This window comes from Podarcis bocagei (genome assembly GCF_964188305.1).
Source record: "Podarcis bocagei genome assembly, chromosome: 6".
Taxonomy (NCBI): Eukaryota; Metazoa; Chordata; class Lepidosauria; order Squamata; family Lacertidae; genus Podarcis; species Podarcis bocagei.
In genome coordinates this window covers 73932324-73950011 of record NC_138130.1, presented here as the reverse complement: position 1 = coordinate 73950011, position 17688 = coordinate 73932324, and the positions used below count along the sequence as shown (strand labels likewise).

At 41.8% G+C, this 17688-nt stretch overlaps 1 protein-coding gene across 2 annotated transcripts in view; it reads right to left on the bottom strand.

Annotated features, from left to right (window-relative positions):
* Window positions 1-113: 113 nt before the first annotated feature.
* Window positions 114-17688, bottom strand: part of CMSS1 (cms1 ribosomal small subunit homolog) — a 184089-nt gene continuing 166514 nt past the window's right edge. For both annotated transcript variants that reach the window (XM_081199081.1, XM_081199082.1), the window contains exons 2-10: window positions 15544-15644; window positions 13070-13153; window positions 8361-8490; window positions 7138-7197; window positions 6066-6168; window positions 4755-4815; window positions 3841-3928; window positions 2787-2875; window positions 114-337 (exon numbers count right to left, since the gene is read on the bottom strand). In XM_081199081.1, the coding sequence (XP_081055207.1) occupies window positions 254-337; window positions 2787-2875; window positions 3841-3928; window positions 4755-4815; window positions 6066-6168; window positions 7138-7197; window positions 8361-8490; window positions 13070-13153; window positions 15544-15644 (800 nt within the window). In that variant the 3' untranslated portion in view covers window positions 114-253. The remainder of the gene's footprint in view (window positions 338-2786; window positions 2876-3840; window positions 3929-4754; window positions 4816-6065; window positions 6169-7137; window positions 7198-8360; window positions 8491-13069; window positions 13154-15543; window positions 15645-17688) is intronic.

Below are 17688 nucleotides of genomic sequence, written 5' to 3'. Positions count from 1 at the left end.
AGCTTATACTTTTGAGTAAATCTTTTGAGTTAACGGTTACTTTATGTGCTGGTGGAAAAATCTGTGTTGACTTTCGATTTCATATCATTATACGTGAACATTTCAGTAGAGGACTCCATACAAAAGCTGGCTTTATTGCAAAAAAAAATTAAGGGTGACAAAAGGGTTTCTACTATATGCATTTCAGAATTAAAAAGCAGCCTCAACTTGGGCAGACTGAAGGATAAGTTGAATTCAAGGGCAAACATCCTATCTAAAAGAGTCCCACTTTCACAGAGCCCTCTCTGCACAGTTTGATCAGTCCCATTTCCAGAAGTTCAATGGTTTCTTTCCTTATCTGAAGAAAAAATAAAAAAATAGAGGATTAAGGTTACTAAGGCCGGTGCTTCCATGTATCATGGTGGCAGTGCAAGTGCAGCTGCAGATTTAGGGTACAGTTGCAGTGGCTGGGCCAGTGGCAATCTGGGCACAATGGTGTTGTCAGGGAGAGGGCCAGGATCTGTCGGGGAGCAGTAGGGCATTTTGCCTACAGTGGCAAAATGTTCTGGGCCGCCCTTGAAGGTTACTGCAAGACTCCCATGCAAACATTTATCTCTCTCACAAACTCACTTCAGTCAGCTGATACCTTATCCTTCTCTTATTTTGAATAGTGGCACAACACTCCCCTCATTAAACATGTACTTATGAAACACCATTGGTTAAGAAACATGCCTGCAAACTTGCGGCTTGTCGCTTGCCCATGGCAATTAACAGTTCCTTCTGCATTAGGAGTTTGTCAGGTCCACCGCTCATGTCAGCCTGGGCAACACTGTCTGCATGTGGGAGGTTAAGCAGCCTAGTAAAAATTAAAAAAATCTAGAGCTTGTCTGCAGGGAAGTGTTAACCTATACCTGTTTGAAAGGTCATCGGGGTAACTGACAGTAAATGATGTTTCAATTACAAGCATTTTGGCTGGAAAGCAAATTCAATAAAACTCACGTTTTATGTATGCATATTAGTCATTTTGCCAGCTGCATCAGCTGCTACTGTAATAATTTCACATTGAAAAATGCCACAAGGGGGCACCTTCTTGCTTCAGTTATGGAAATTCATTGCAATCTCTAGTAGTTGACTTTTCTGAACATTGAGAAAACCAACAGGCTTACTATATCGTGACATTTGCAACAGCTTGGTAAACCAAGGCTTAAGAGTGGAAAGGTCAAACGCAACACATTTAGTGCAAAAGAGGCCCTGGCCACATTCACACATAACTATTATTCTTGGGTTAATCAACCATACTGTGCATAGATTGCTTGCTAGTGCATTGATCCTGATTGTTTCTGCTTCATTCTTCACTTCATATAAGCAAGTAAAGAAACCTGGAATGGAAACGCTGAGTGCTACTTCTAAATCCAAGATTTTGGCTTTTTTAAAAATAATAACAATAATTGAACAGGAATTATAAGTGAGCAACATTTAAAGAGGGCTAGCAATCCTGGGTTATTAGGGTCAAATACACCACATCCCTAAATATTCGGGCATAACACAAAGCTTCCCCTTTCCTGGTTTGTTAACCAGCTTGTGGAAAGTGTGATAGAATGGATTCGCTGCAACAGAGGGCATTTCATGCATCTTATGGTTCTTGGTGTATCATTACTGCAAATGCTGCTTCCATGTATTAAAGGGCATTTTCTGACCGAGGATGTAGCTAAGTGCCTGCTGGTTTGATAGCATATACAGAACAGTGTTTGCCATAAATTACAAGGTATAGCAATCAGCACAGTTCACTCACATCCCAACCCTAAGCATACCCAAGGGATTAATACCAAGTTAAGTATGCTTTGGACTGTTTTAGTGTGATATAATCGTATTCTAACCAAGACAATCTTTAATTTTGGTTTCAGTGGTACAGGAGAAAATAGGTATAAATTATGTGATGCTTGTATATACATCTATGCAGTTGCATGTCACAGTTTTGTACAGTATTTTGTACTTTTCAACTGTACTTTTTAAAATTTTAAATGTAACAAAGGGGGAAAAGTATGCTTGGTAGTACAGCCTTAAAAGTACATTTCCCCCCCCCCCCCCACTAAGCTACCAGATTATGATCATAAATTCAGTTTACAGGATCAGATGATTTGCCCTATTATGGAATTGTGTTTTTTCAAAAGAAGGTAAGTGTAAATGTTAGATATCAAATTGCTTCGTCCTCCTTAGGTAGAGGGCTGGAGTTAACAAAGTACATATGTGAAATCTGCTAGAAGAATTTTTGTTCTGTTCTCCAGGCTTACCTCTAATGGATTGTTGTTGTTGTTGTTGTTAGACACTCTATTTGAAACTTTTTGAAAGCAGCAGGAGTACTCGCTTATGCTGCTGCTTTCCTACATAGCTTATTTGAAAGGAGGTGTCAGAGAAATCAATGGAACTTGACTTTAATGAAAATGAATGTAGGCTTGAGGTGTTAAAGAGAATCACAGCAGGAAAGGTAAGCATGCCACAGAGCCTGAAGAGAGAGGCAGCCCTAGACATTACTGCATATACTTCCTCTCCTGCTTCAGTTAGACAAAGCCCTTCAGCACCACAGCACCATGTAAAGACTAGCTGACCCATGTAGTGACAAGCCCATGTTCCTCACATAATGCGTGCAATGGCCCAGCACGTATCTCTTAAGCCTCGGATTAGAAAACTAAAATTATGGTATGCATTTGTGTAAAAAGTCCCTTTTCCCCATGCATTTCTAGAATGCAAAATAGAAGAATGCAAGACACCACACAGGCTTTTACTTGTTAAATATTACTGCTTGGTACCTCAGGGATGTCAATTAATCTTCTTAACTTCTGATCTCTCCAATTCCAGTCCAAGATGACATACTTCAAGGATGTCATGCTAAGACCATCTGAGGAGACAGTAAGAGACATTTGTTAGTAGCGTGACAAGTGCATTATCAAAATGATACTGGGCTTTTAAAATTCTTTGCTGCCCAATCAATCCCCAGGCAGCTAGTCTTCGCATATTGAGTCCTGCCCTTCTTGGTTAGCGGACAATAAAGAAAGATGCCTGCAAGTTTCTGGCTATGAAATCAGTCCTGTGCCTATTCAATAGCTAAACACAAAAGCAGAACGGCCACTGGCATGCTAATCCCAAGTATGTGCCAGCAACTAATTCCCCAAACTTCTACTTCATAAAAACGCAAGAACTGTGCTTTTATTACGCTGATGATTTATTATTTATAAACTACTTTTCTGTTCAAATTCCCAAAGCGGTGTGTCATAAGCAGCATTATGAAAATGATGTAATGCTGGCTCTTGTTCAACCATTGTTAAGAGACTGGGTTGCACACTTCAGCCCCTCCATTGTGCAAATTCCTGCTTTAAACTCCAAAAAAGGTGAGCACGAGCATCAATGGTACCCCCTTCTAGAACACAAACCTTCCCATAAACACCGATATCAACTCTGGAGACCCTCCTCTGAAGCTGGGGGAGCAGATGACAAGTGAAAAGGCCTTTTTGGTGGCAACCCCATTTGTGGAATGGTCTTCCCAGGAAAGCTCAACCTGATGCCTTTAGAGCACAGGCAAAGAGCTCCATCGCAGTCTGACTATGCTAAGCGCACTGTGTAGGTGTAAGCTATTCCCTTCCCAGTTTGCTTACCCACTTGTACAAAGGGATGAGTGAAGGGGAAGCGACTGGGCTGTGTGCATCTGTATGCAGCTTGTGTATAACCATTGTTTATTAAGCACAGGTTCTTGGCTTATTGTGGCATGCAAACATGGCCTGCCACAGATGATCAAATATACAGACTCATGAAACCATTCTTGGGGTGGGGGAACTCTCTATTTTCATTACTACAACACAGCCTTACCTTGCTCTAAGAGGGCTTTGATCCTTCCAGGTGTCCCAACACTCACATGGATGACCCCTTTATCCAGCATCTTCACCTGCTCTTGGATCTGTTTGATGGAAACAAAGAAAAAGGAAGCATTTGCAGGAGGCAGGGGAGAGAACAACTATATACATTTCCAATTCCTTCTCAAATATTTAAAAGACATCGGAAGAAATCTCTAGACTAACGGACGTTCGGCATTACTCCATGGAAAAGAAAAGGAAGCTAAGTGGGAAACTTTTCAAGGGGAAAAGGAAAGCAACTAAACCCCACTAACTATAAACAGTGTTTGTTTTCTTTTAATGTGCTATTCAATGCTTCCATCTTTTTCCATAATGGACGTTTTTTCCATCACCACCTACAAACAACTGAAAAATCAGTGTGCTTCTGTGGAACTAAGAAATGTACATCTGTATGAAGTTAACATGCATAATGTACTTGACTTTATAAAGTTAGCACCAGATTGAATTTGCAGTAACTTGTCTAGGACTAAGCAGGGGAAATATACTTGCTGGACACAGTTAGCACATGAAGGCAACTACACTCTGTATCTAGCCATTTTGATGAAGGGATTGTTACATCCCTTCTCTGCCATACCACTTGGTTTCTGTGCTAGATGAAGGAGGGAAGGCTTTTCCTCCAGGAGCAGCATAAAAAAGAAGGCTAGCAGAGGGAGCTAGAGTGATCTTTCTCTCTTCCTCTTCCTTCCCTGCATGGTAGAAGCCTTTCTCTTTTTTACCAGCCCAAGAGGCTAGTATCCCCTGTTTGCTGATCTCTTAGCAGGCTAGTAATTGGTGGGGTGGTGGTGGTTAGAAGAGCTTTGAGACACCCAAAGGGCAAGTGAACAGAAAATAGTTATTAAAAATAAACTCATCTCTCTTAACCGTGCTTACCTTTATGTGTTTTGCAAACATCTTCATCACCTTGCCATCTCCTTTGAATGCTGCCATTGACCTAGAACAGAAAATACTTTTTAAAAAGAAAAATGGAACTGAAAAGAAAATGAGGGCAGGAATTGATGTATTTCAATTACAAAAAGAATGAATGCACCAGGGGAAAGTTTATTAAATTGTAATGATCCTCAGTGTTTCCAGCCCTGGGGAATACATGCTGAACTCCAGCCTACAACATGAGACACATGTTCTCTCTCTCTCTCTGTCTCGGGGAGGTTGGAGAAATTATGGATCTCCAAAAGTTGTTGGACTCCAACTCCCATGAGCCCCTGCCAGCGAGACCAATAGACAGGGATGGTGGGAATTGAGAGTCCAGCAGTGTCTGGAATGCCACAAGTTCCCCACCTCTGTTCTAGGTGGTAGCAGTCTTGTACCTTCACTAATGGTGTCAGGCAACTTGGCCTAGGGACAAGATTTCTGCTTGAAGAATGAGAACGCTCAGGATTCAAATCCGGATAAACTTATGCAATAAGGGAGAAGGATGTACCTTTTACTAAAAAATATGGGGAGAGGGACCATAGCTCGGTGGTAGAGCTATGGTAAAGCAATGCTTTGTTTGCAGAAGGCCCCATATTTAATATCTTTATCTAAAAATACAAGTAGCTTCATCTGAAGTAGCAAGTAATGTAAAAGACCTCTCTCTGTGTGAGACTTTTAAGAGCTGCTGCCAATCAGAGCATCCAATATTGGGATATATGAACAAATATTCTAAACTAGTATAGGTTCCAGCTGTCATGAAAAATTGGAAAATTCAGAAAGTGCACCTTATGCGGGGGGGGGGGGGGGAGAGGACAAAAAAACCCCCCATCTGCTGTAATTTATTCTGTACACACCTATTAAAATGACCTCTGTCCTCCTTGGTGGTTTATCACTCTTCCCCTTCTCTTTAATAAAACCACACATATAAAACCAAACCAACCAAGGAAGGAGTGGAAGTGGTACTGGTGCAATACATTTGTAGCATCCCAATCCATTTGATGGAGACTAATGCTTCCCAGAACTAACAAGACACCATATGCAACAAGTTAAGATGCTTTTTAAAAATGCAAAATGTTATTTTGGACTTGAAATATTCATGCTAGAGCTAGGCAAGGAAGCTACCAGTGTAGGGAAGCTGCCTGACCAAATACATCTGTGACTTTTTAGGCTAGCAGAGGACAGACAGTGCCCGGGTTTTGCCTGTGATTCCGTGGTTTCAGACAAAACCTCAGAAAGGGGTGCCAGCTTCTATTACATCGCTTAACGACATACTTGATGAGTTCCAGACAGCGAAGAGCAGAGCTGCAGATTATCATCATCACCACCGACTTCTTCTCCGTGTGGTTTTTACGGAGCTTCGCCCATTTGGGGCAGACTGCAGTGGGGAAGATGACATGCCGCAGGAGCAGTTATGCAAAATGTACAGCAATGACTAATTGCACGAGAACATGGTGGTGCTTACGTGCCTACTGGCAGGTAGGCAAACTTTTAAGTTTATTTGACTTTTGTAAAAGCCACATTGTAATAAATAAATTTCCAAAGCTAATCACTCCAGGCAGGTAGGTGAGCATCAAACAGCATGGCCAAGCAAGACCACCTAAAATGTCAAGAGACACTGGACAAGCTGTCCCATCTCCCAAATGACCATAGCATAATATTGTTTTTATCTCTTTATATCTCTGTGTGTACGTGTGTATAAAAGAAACGCTACAGATTAAGTTCCACCTTACTCTTTATATTAAAAAAACCACACATAAAGCTAAATATAGTAAATATTATAGAACTAAATATTGCACCAGTTTTATGACCACAATATATCATTGTATATAATTCAAGTATTTTTTGTTTTTGTGATTTGTATGTATACTCCATTTTTCTATAACTCTATCTGGCACAAGGGCTTCGTTAAATATTTTCAAGTATGAGAGCTTGGTTTTAAAACCCTTCCAAACACTGTTCATACCAGTTCAGAATCTGGGGAGAAATGTGATGATTTCTAGCACAAATTGATAATTGTTGATAACTGGACTGCAATGAGTAAATGTGTATGTATTCTTGTCTTTTTAATCATCAAAATTTTTATTGTCAACCATCACTAAGTACCTAAAGCAAGCAAGTTTGTTGCTGAACATTAAGAAAATAACCAATTCTGTTTAAAGGACCAAAACAAACATAATCTAACCACGTTAAGGTAATGCATCTATACAGAAAACAGACAGTAGAATAAGAAACATTTTTATATAGACTAATAATGGAAATCTAAATTTGATTATAATCCTTTAAGGAAAATAATGGGCATGAGAGTTATATGCACACAACACCTTCAGACCAATGAGCTACTCACTTTCTTTCAGGTAGGAAGAAAAACTGTGGGTGAGGTCATTTGCAGGGAGGAAACAGGCATCTGAAACCGCAAGAGAATATTGTTGCTTGGTGCTAAAACTAAGACCTTTGATTAAATCTTCCAGGAAAGCTCTTTTGCCAAAACCATGTAAAGTGCTCTTTGGAAAGGCAGGGTTTCACAAACACTCACAGCTAATAACAAGAAGCTTTAAAGCGGATTAGCTAAATGATGGGAACAACATTTAGCCCAACCAGTGTTTTCCCCCTAGAAAAATAGGTGCTGGTACTGTGTATCCTTGAGTACACCCTGAAAAAAAGCACTGAGCCCAACCCAGATTCCTTCTAAAATCATCTCGCCATACAGCCCACTCCTAACTTATCCTTAAACATAGCTTTGCTTAACCAGCTGTGCATGCTGCGGAATGTTTGCAGCTTTCTTTTTCAAGAGCTGAATCATTAACCAATACCACAAAACTGCACAGTTCAACTATACAGAAGAGTTCCTGCAACCCACACCAAACCCTGGCTCAGCCTAAAGCAGCAAATCCTATACTTTCTGTGTCTCCAGAGCTAGGGGCTTACATAGTGATACACGAAATCCTGCTGCTTTCACAAGTATGTTATTGCTGACTTTCGTTAGCAGCTAGAGATCCAAAACATCTCCCCCACTCTATCATACACAGTTCCATTTCTTTCAATGTGTTTTATTTTATTTAGGTATTTGTCTTTAGGAATTTACACTCAGCCATGCTTCCAGGGCACTTTACATAAAAAGAGATTATTAAACCATTGTTAAAGGGGAGGTGCCTGGCAGACAATCACTTAAACCTTGGTTTATGATGTCGCAGGATAGCACCAGTGAGAGTAGCAGACACTTGAGATTGGTTTGAATATTCTGTTGCTCTTCACTTGCGGCTCTGTAGCTTTTGGGTGGTGATCACTCCTTAACCATAGTTAAGGAGGTGCTCTGGGTTTGCATATCACACTAAAGTATGGTTAATGTTAGCAAAGGTTTACCAAGAACAAACCTTGGTTAATGACTGACCTTTAACTATATTTAATAAATCATAGTTACATTGCTCGGCTGGGATCAGAATTAAATGTTGCAGCACGGTTTAGCATGAACGAACCAGGCCACAGTTGTGTTACAAACTAACATTCCTATTGTTCTTTCTGCTGGTGCATCTTTTATAATATCCTTCATTGTATAATATATTTCATTACCTGGCAACTGTAATTCTTCTAATTCAATCACTGAACGTTTAGCACAAAAATGTTCCTTAAGAAGTTTCTGTAGGTCTTCAGGTACTCCTGGTTTTGGAGATGATTTTGAAAGAACATCAGAAATTTTCTTCTAAAGAAACAGAAGAAGAGGCACATTCAGCACAGCGATTCCATCTTCAGCACTCTTGCTGATAAATACACTGTTTTCTATTCTTTTTCTAGCCTGAAAACAATAGGTCTTCAAAAACCTTATATGTGGGACATCTTATGTCGCCTACATGGATTAAGACACCAGGATTCAGTCTAGAATACTTTAGATGGATATGGCAAAAGCTATCTAAAAGCTGTTGCTTTTTTAGCACGTTTAAACAGCTTTAACATATTTGTTTGTGCATATAGCTTCTGCAGTGCCCTGAAGAATGTGGAGTCACATCAAATGGGAGGCTTTTATCCATATTTCACTCAACCACCCCCCAAATCTCTGCTCAGCTGTTCATCAAGTTTCTTTGGGATTTGCCCAAACAAGCATTAAAAAAAATCTCCAAGCAGAAAGGTATAGCTGAACTGTTGTGCCTTCAAGACCATAGCACCATCCATGCTTGTATTTTCTAATTCAACAAATTAAAATTTTCCTTTAAGGGCAGAGATTGTCTCCTGGGCAATTTTCAGAGTGATCTTTTGCATTTGTTTAACATAGCATACATAAGCAGATAAGAATCTGACAAAGATCAATGGGACTCACTTCACTTAAAGCCGGGAGGTGGGGGGAAAGAGCACTATTTCATGGCGCTATTACATCATTCATTGAGTCACTCAATTCCTTCAGGAAAATAATGGTACTCTGGAGGGTGATGCTGATATTAACAAGAAATTCCATAACGGTAAGAACAAGGACACCTGAATATATTCCCTTCCTTCAAAGAGCTGTGGGAGGAAACGTTCTTCACGCAGGAAGTTTTATTATTTTGCTTCTAATTCATTCCAGATGCTAAAGAGCAAAAGGCTTTTTAAAAAGAAAGAATTGGGGGTGGGGACAAAGAGACGTTTGCTGTTATTTCCTTACAGCTTGTTCATTCTGGGATTCAGTGCTATAATGCTACAAATATTGCTCTGGAAAGCACCAAAAATGAGATGTGATGTCAGTCTCCAAAACAAAACAAAAACCTTCCAATGGAACATTTTTTTAACATGGATATTACATCCTTCCAGGTGAGCTTGTGAATATATATTCAGGTATGGCAACTGCACCCAGTGTCTGCTTAAGACAGCCTGGATAACTCAGGATAGAGTGGTTAGAGTGTGGTGTTGATTATGCCAAGGTCGCAGGTTCAATCTCCATATGGGACAGCTGCGTTGCAATGGGTTGGAAAAGATCAGGGGTCAGCAAACTAAGGCCCGGGGGCTGGATGCGGCCCACCGGGCTCGTTAATCCGGCCCGCAAACCTTGCGGACCCTGCCGTCTGCCTGGTCAGTCCCCACACTAAAGCGGCACGGCACAAAGGCCTTGCCGCGCGGGGATTGACTTCCGCAGTGCTGATGTGGCTTGGTATTGGCTGCAGGAAGCTCCCACAGCCAATCTGAAGCCGTGGATGCCTCTGGGCGGGTGGCGATGCTGGCGCGGCTTCAGATTGGCCGCAGGAAGCTCCTGTGGCCAATCCGAAGCTGCGGACGCCTCTGGGCGACGCCCCTCCCTTCCTTCCTGCTGAGGCAGCTGCGTATGGCCAAGAGCCAAGCAGGAGGAAGGGGCGGCGACAGGGAGGTTGCCTCCACTGCGCAGGCCAGCAGCATGGGCTCTGCACCCTGCAGACCATTGGCCGAGGCAGAGGACAATGATGACGCTGCCGAAGACAAGGCGGCGTTGGCGGCTGCAGCATGAGCGGCAGCAGGGGGGTCCTTTCAGGAAGGGGTGGGTCCGGCCCCCCACAAGGTCTGAGGGACTGTGGACCGGCCCCCTCCTGAAAAAGTTTGTTGACCCCTGGAGTAGATGTTCCTCAGGGTCCCTTCCAACTCTACAATTATATGAAAGAACCTAAGAAGAGCTCTGTTGGATCAGATAGAAGGCCTAGTTAGTCTGGCATCCTGTTTCTCACAGTAGCCAACAAAGTGCCTCTAGAAAGGATATTGTTTGCTTTAGAATAAATGTGTCATATTATGTCTGCTGCATTCGTTTAATCACTGCAAGCCATCATTTAGTGATGCACTGGCATCACTAATTCTGATCTCTCTGTCAGACCTTATAGCTGCCTTTTCAAACACACTGCTTCTTGTTTTGCCAGAAGTTACAAAGCCCAACACAGAATGAGAACCCCAAGGATAGCTTCATGTCAAAATATAAAGGCAGAGAGTCAAATCAGGTTCACAATTGGCAGCAACACGCTCTATAGAAAGAGTAGTGCTAAGACAGCTTTAAAAAGGAATTTAGCCGATTTCACAGAGGCGACGTCTATCAACGGTGCTCAGGTATGATAAAATGCTGCAGAGTGGAGCACTCCAATTCAGGTTTCTAACCAGCCACACAAGCTTTTTCCAGGACACTCAACTTCATTCCCCTGGTTTTCTGCTTCTGCCCTGCTCCCATATTCCCTAGCCCCTGAGCATGCCCAGTCCTTATTCAGATATTTTGGCAAAGTATTTTTCCCCTCTTAATACTGCAAACTTTGGGGTGTTCTTAAGCTAGCTGGTACCTCTTGTGTGTGGTTGGTGCTCTTTTGCTATACAAGGATCCAGACTGTCAGTGTATCAGCAAAATCGGCACTACTAAAGGTGTTCTGCATTTGCAAGAACTCAATCATTTAGCCTGGCCACACCTACACTTTGGAACTCCCTGCCTATTGAGATCAAGCAGGCATTCTTGTTCAGACAAGCCGATCCAGATGCTTAGAAAGTTGTTGTAATTTTAATCTGTTTTAGAATATTTACTTCTGTGTGCTTTAATGCAGGGTTGCAAACTTTTCTTGATTTTCTTGTTTTACCTTTTGGTAAACTGCCATGCCCCAGTGTCTATGTATTCAGTGAAATGCATGGAAATGCCTTCTGCACATGTCACTGTATATGTGCAAGCCTTCTCCACATGGTCAGAAACTCCGGGGTATTCAAGAATATGCGTCAGAGGTGTACATACTAGTCCCCTTTTACACATGCTGCCAAACAAATGGACACCAAGGTACAGCCACTGTCTTCAGTGAGAATAGAAAGCACAGTCCTGTTTGCCCCTGCAAGTGCACAGTGTTTGGGTGGAGTATGCCGCTCTTATGATCACCCCAATTATTCACAACTGAAATGAGGATTTTTAAAACTGTGAATTATCTGGAGAAATTGCACATATGGAACACCCGGACAATTTATATATCTTCTTCTTAAAGCTGGATTTTGTGTGCTTGTTTTTAATGTGGATCTGGTCTGCAGAGCTGGCGACCCACTCAGCTGAGCACAACCTGCCACCTATTGCAAAAACACCTCCTGTTTTTTTGGATTCCCAGGTAGGTAACACAAACAGGAAGCTTATTTTATCCCATGTGGACTTCCAGACATGGTTGGCAGGCAGAGTTCAGCTTGGTAGGTCACAAGTGGTGTGTGCCTGGTGTAGCACTTTGACAAGCGACTCCTGATAGAGCATTTGGATATCTTGCATCTGCCTGTTGAATCAAGGGTAAAGATACTACATTCGTGTTGGTATGTGCAACAAATTAATAGAGCTTTAAAATAATGTATAAGTGAAAAGAGTAATAGCAGAACTTAAAAGCCTGATGCTAAATCAACTCAGCTTTTTTTTGAAATACAATCTTATATCTGAGAAGTTGGGAGTTTTTGGCAACTGAGCACACCCATATATCAACTCAGAAAGGACAAGATCCTCATGTTTTACCTTCTCAATGGGAGTATGTTGGATTTATAACCTGCAGACAGTTATCCCTAGTGGTTTGAATGTGAAATTTGATTTATTAGCATTTTTGTAACAAGTTTAACGTTGCAATGTCTGTTTTCACTTCAAATATATTTCATGGCTATTCATGTTGTTTTTAAAACCAAACCTTACATGATGCAAATAAGGCATGTCCCTTCACTGTACTCTTCTTGTATTCATTTTTGTTTAGACAAACCTACCCAGATATCACATGCTTTAATTTTTAAAAAATGTTTAAAATTGTTGTATTGAACGGTTTTTACCAATAATTTTACTGTTTTAATGTGGACAGACAGTTTGAATTGGAGGTTGCCACAATGGGAGAAACAGGAGGCTCCTGGAATGTAATGCTTTGAACCCCATTTGTAACAGGATTGGGTTGTGTATACGTGTAAACAAACCATATATCCTAAAGACACCATAGTCTCTGTTGTGCCTCATTGTCCTAAAGGAAACACAGACCCTGGGGTAAGCGCCTGGAACCCCTGGAACTGCTGTGGAGATTGGGGTGATGCAAAAAATACTTCCCTACACTAAATTAATCAGTTGTATATTGAACAGGGATTTAGCTCAAATATATTAGTGGAGTAAGATAAAACAAGGATGGAGTTTTCATGAATCAAATTATTTTCAGTGACTGAAAAATAACCTTCAGAACTAAAAAGGTAAGGTGTGGGGATAAACTTTAAAGCTTTTAAAAAGTCATTTGTTTTGTGTTGTCTCGTAACAATTCTGAAGCATTTTATAACAGCCTCCAGAGAAGCATTTATGCTGCTATGTTGCAATGTCAGTTAGGAGTCAGTACCTTTCTTCTTCTCTTTGGCTTTGCTTCACTTTCGTTTTTATTTGCAGAGTCCTCTTTTTCTGCACCAAGGAAACATTCTGTAGCCTGCGGATGGGGAAGGTGGGCAGGGAAAGAAAGAAAGAAGGAAAAGAAGCTGAGCATTTGGGCTGAGTTACATCATCATTAAAAACACTTTAGAAACACAACTGAGCCGGTGTGTGGGAATTAAGCACATGTCTCGGTTGCCAGGATCTGCCAAAAACAAAAAGATTCTGGATCATGCTCGATCTGTCCAAATCAGCCTGGCCGTGGAAGAAATCAAAAGCATACTGCAGCTGGAGATAAGCGGGAACTAACAACAGGAATAGGGCAGGTTTACCATTTAACAAACAAACAACTACTGGCTTCATGTTCCATAATGAATGAACTCCATTCTAGATATGGAATCTACAGCTGGTTGACTGCATGCTTTAAGCACAACAGAAATTAAAAAAAACTTGGCATTAATTATATAGAGTGAACAAGAAAAATGCACTCAGAAAGTGATTGTTGCTGCACTGTTTGTGAACGACCTTTTCTCAATGTATAATCATGTCCTGTGCCTTAGAAAACATCACATGACTGGAGGTTTTTTGTGGGGGTGTACATTTAAAGGAACATATTGAAAATCTGTTTCTGCACCCTGCCAGTTTAATAGTATCTGACTCTACCCTTCACAATTTTCGCTTAATTTGAGGCCAAGAAGGGTCACAATGATTAGAAGTGATCTGCAATGGAATAAAGCAATTTATCTGACCCACACCAGCAACACTGAGAAGTGATGTGTATGTGGTTATTGGGAATCAACAATTTGTTGGCAGAGCCCTCCTCACCTGGCCTGCACTTCCAGAGAAAAAGGCCAGAGGTGTGTTTGAAGCATGCACTGTTAGGCCTTGCTGCCAGAAGGTGATGGTGATGTGTCTTCCAGAAGCAGCACCGAATGTTCCACCCAGCTATCTTTTCCAAGGGAAAGGCTACATGGGACAAGCATGCTCTGTTAGCTGCCACTTCCCACTGGTGCTCCAAGTGCCTTCAAGCACTGGCAGCCAATGACAACCCTGTCTGCTTTTCTTCTTCCAGAGGAAGAGGCCTTCCTCCCAACTTTGGGACTGGTGGAGAATCGCTATAAAACTCCTTGGACAACCCTTTGTTGTTTAGTCGTTTAGTCGTGTCCGGCTCTTCGTGACCCCATGGACCAGAGCACGCCAGACACTCCTGTCTTCCACTGCCTCCCGCAGTTTGGTCAAGCTCATGCTGGTAGCTTCGAGAACACTATCCAACAATCTCGTCCTCTGTCGTCCCCTTCTCCTTGTGCCCTCAATCTTTCCCAACATCAGGGTCTTTTCCAGGGAGTCTTCTCTTCTCATGCGGTGGCCAAAGTAATGGAGCCTCAGCTTCAGGATCTGTCCTTCCAGGGAGCACTCAGGGCTGATTTCCTTAAGAATGGATACGTTTGTTCTTCTTGCAGTCCATGGGACTCTCAAGAGTCTCCTCCAACACCATAATTCAAAAGCATCAATCTACGTCAATCAGCCTTCTTTATGGTCCAGCTTTATGGACAATCCTACCCACCCCTATAGCTTTGAAGTTTGGAGTGCTCATCACACTCATCAGAGGGCAGTGCCACGTTCAGCACTGTGGGCGCATTTGCCGAAGTCTAACTTATGGCAACAGCACATGCAAAGTTCCTGGAAGAACGGGTTTTCAGACTGGTCTTCAAAGCAACAGTTATTTTAAAATCTGCTCCCCTCGCCTTCCAGACATTGAGATGTCACCAACACAGAAATATAGTGTTCTAAAAGAAAGCTTTGATGCAGAAAATCAGCTTGAACAGGCTGAAACAGCAGTATATACTAAAACGTAACAAATTAATTTTAAAAGGTACTCAGGTTTTCTTTTTCTTTTCTTTTCTTTTATTTTATTTGCTTTTAGCCAAAGGCCTTTGCAAAACAGGCAGTCAGCATACAAGATGTCTGGCAGTATGTCTTGGTAAATTCCATACCTGCTAGCTTTTGGTAGGGAAATGTTTGTCCCCATCTGCCCACTCAGAAATTATTTTGGATTTTTCAAGTGCTCCAATTTAAGATGCAAAAGACTTTAAGAGGTCTTTGTAGTTTTTGACAAAATGCTTCAGAGTCTACACTGCTTTTTTCTAGTGTTGTAACTCTAAAGAAGCTTTCACAACCTAGTGCCCTCTGGATGTTTTGAACTACAATTCCCATTGGCAGAAGATAGCATAACTGTGGACATTTGCACACTGTGGTCACTAAACTGGTGATAGATAAGATGCTGAACTGTAGAGCTGCCAACCAAGTACCAACGAGTAGACCTGCTATAGACCCAGAAAATCAAGTATTGGATTCTACCCAACAAGCAGCACAGAAATTCCATTGCCTACTTTTCATTATGCATCATCTTTCTCTGCACAGGTAGTCGTGAGAATAAAACCAACCAACCTGTTTTCTTTTCTTTGAAGTAGGTGGCATAAGGGTTGTATGTTGCTGCTCTGTTTTACTTGTGCCAGCACATTCTTCCGAAGAGGCATCAGGTGACAGACCTAAAGGCAAAAGTAAATATCAAAAACATATCCACTGTTCTGCATTCTGATCAAATGACATTGATGCAATTATTTCCTCCAATAGTAAACTTGGGGGCTTGAGTGCCTATCAGTTTGGATGTGCAATGCCTCCTCCACTGGCCAAAAAGAAAAGGAAAAGAAAAATCTAGTGGCTTTTACATATTCTTGGGGTATTATGGTTGAGGGGAAACATTTCATTCCCTGCACTGCACAAGGAGGGGGGTTGGAAGATGGAAGGAATACCAGTTTATCAGATTCCAGAGGAACACTCAACATGATCCAGAGGTTCAAAATTCACTTGCAATGCAGCATTTACTATGCACTGGAATATATTTGTATTGCTCTATCCAGGTAGCCATATGCTGAGTCAACTGCTTCCCAAGATACCCTCTGCATACTGTAACCTAGAGACTTTGTACTGTCTACAGCTTGCCAAGAAAATCTGACAGCTAACTTTAACATTTCTTTATAAATCCTGACTTGGCATGTTCAGAAAGCGGAGAGGGAGGTGCCCCCAAAGCAGAGTCATAAATAGCCTCTTCTCCTGTATCTGCTTGTAGATTGCTCATTATAGCACTCTAAAAGTAGACAAATGGCTTCCAGGATACAACTTTGCAAACAATGCACCACCTGTCAACTGCCCATCTTTACTTTGGAACTGGACTGCAGTATGCAAGACCCTCCAACTTTTTTTCAGCTTGGAATGACACAAGTTCAGCATCTTGCTGGGATAGCTCAGTTGGCAGAGCATGAGACGCTTAATCTCAAGATCGTGGGTTCAAGCCCCACCCTGGGCAAAATATCCCTGCATTGCAGGGGGCTGGACTAGATGACTCCCACGGTCCCTTCCAATTCTACAATTCTATGGTTTAATTACATGAATCTGAGCAAGACACCCCATAGCAATATATTAAATGCTCCCTGCTCCTGTGCAAACTTTCCACAGTTCAAATGCAATAAACTGTTACTTAATCTGGAAGAAATATCAGGATTGAATTCTGGTTTTGGAAGGTATTATTGACAGTTTAAATGGCTAAAAATTGCTATATACTGTGTAGACTTAAAACAACAACCCAGGCCTCTGGGCTTAGCATCTAATTGACATGACCAAAAAAAGGAAAAAGGGAGAGGAAAGCTCTCTCAGGTACCAATTATTAAAGCTACATCAGCAAGACTAAGGGAGTCCAGGAAGGGAAGGAGAGAAAGGGCAGCTTTTTTCAGGTAAGGGGAAAAAGTAGGTCTTGCTGTCCCATCTCGCCTGCTGCAGCCAGGTAAAAAGGTGATATTCCGTTTCTATTTGTTCTTTGTTCCACCATGAAATTCATACTGGCATATAAATGGCTCAGGACGGCCATACCTCAAGGACTGCCTCTTTCCATATGAACCTACCCAGACCCTGAGATCATCTTCTGAGGCCCTTCTTCATGTGCCTCCTCCTCGAAAGGTCTGGAGGGTGGCAACACGAGAACAGGCCCTTTCTACAGTGGCTCCCCATCTGGCGAATGCTCTCCCCATGGAAGTTCACCTGGCGCCTTCATTATACACCTTTAGGCTCCAGGCAAAAATGTTCCTTTTTAACCTGGCCTTTGGTTGATTTGACTGACATCCTATGCCCCTTTAAAATGAGTGTGTGCGGGTGGGGTGGGGGGAGTTATTGGGTTGTTGTTTTTATTTTGATTATGGATTTTGTGGTTTTATATCCTGATTTTATTCTGTTAACCACCCTGAGACCTGTGGGTATAGGGTGGTATATAAATGCAGTGGTACCTTGGGTTACATACGCTTCAGGTTACATACGCTTCAGGTTACACACTCCGCTAATCCAGAAGTAGTGCTTCAGATTAAGAACTTTGCTTCAGGATAAGAACAGAAATCGTGCTCCGGCGGAGCAGTGGCAGCAGGAGGCCCCATTAGCTAAAGTGGTGCTTCAGGTTAAGAACATTTTGAGGTTAAGAACAGACCTCCGGAATGAAGGAGCAGGGCAAGTTCATAACTGATACTTTCTAAACAGTTTCCTAGGACT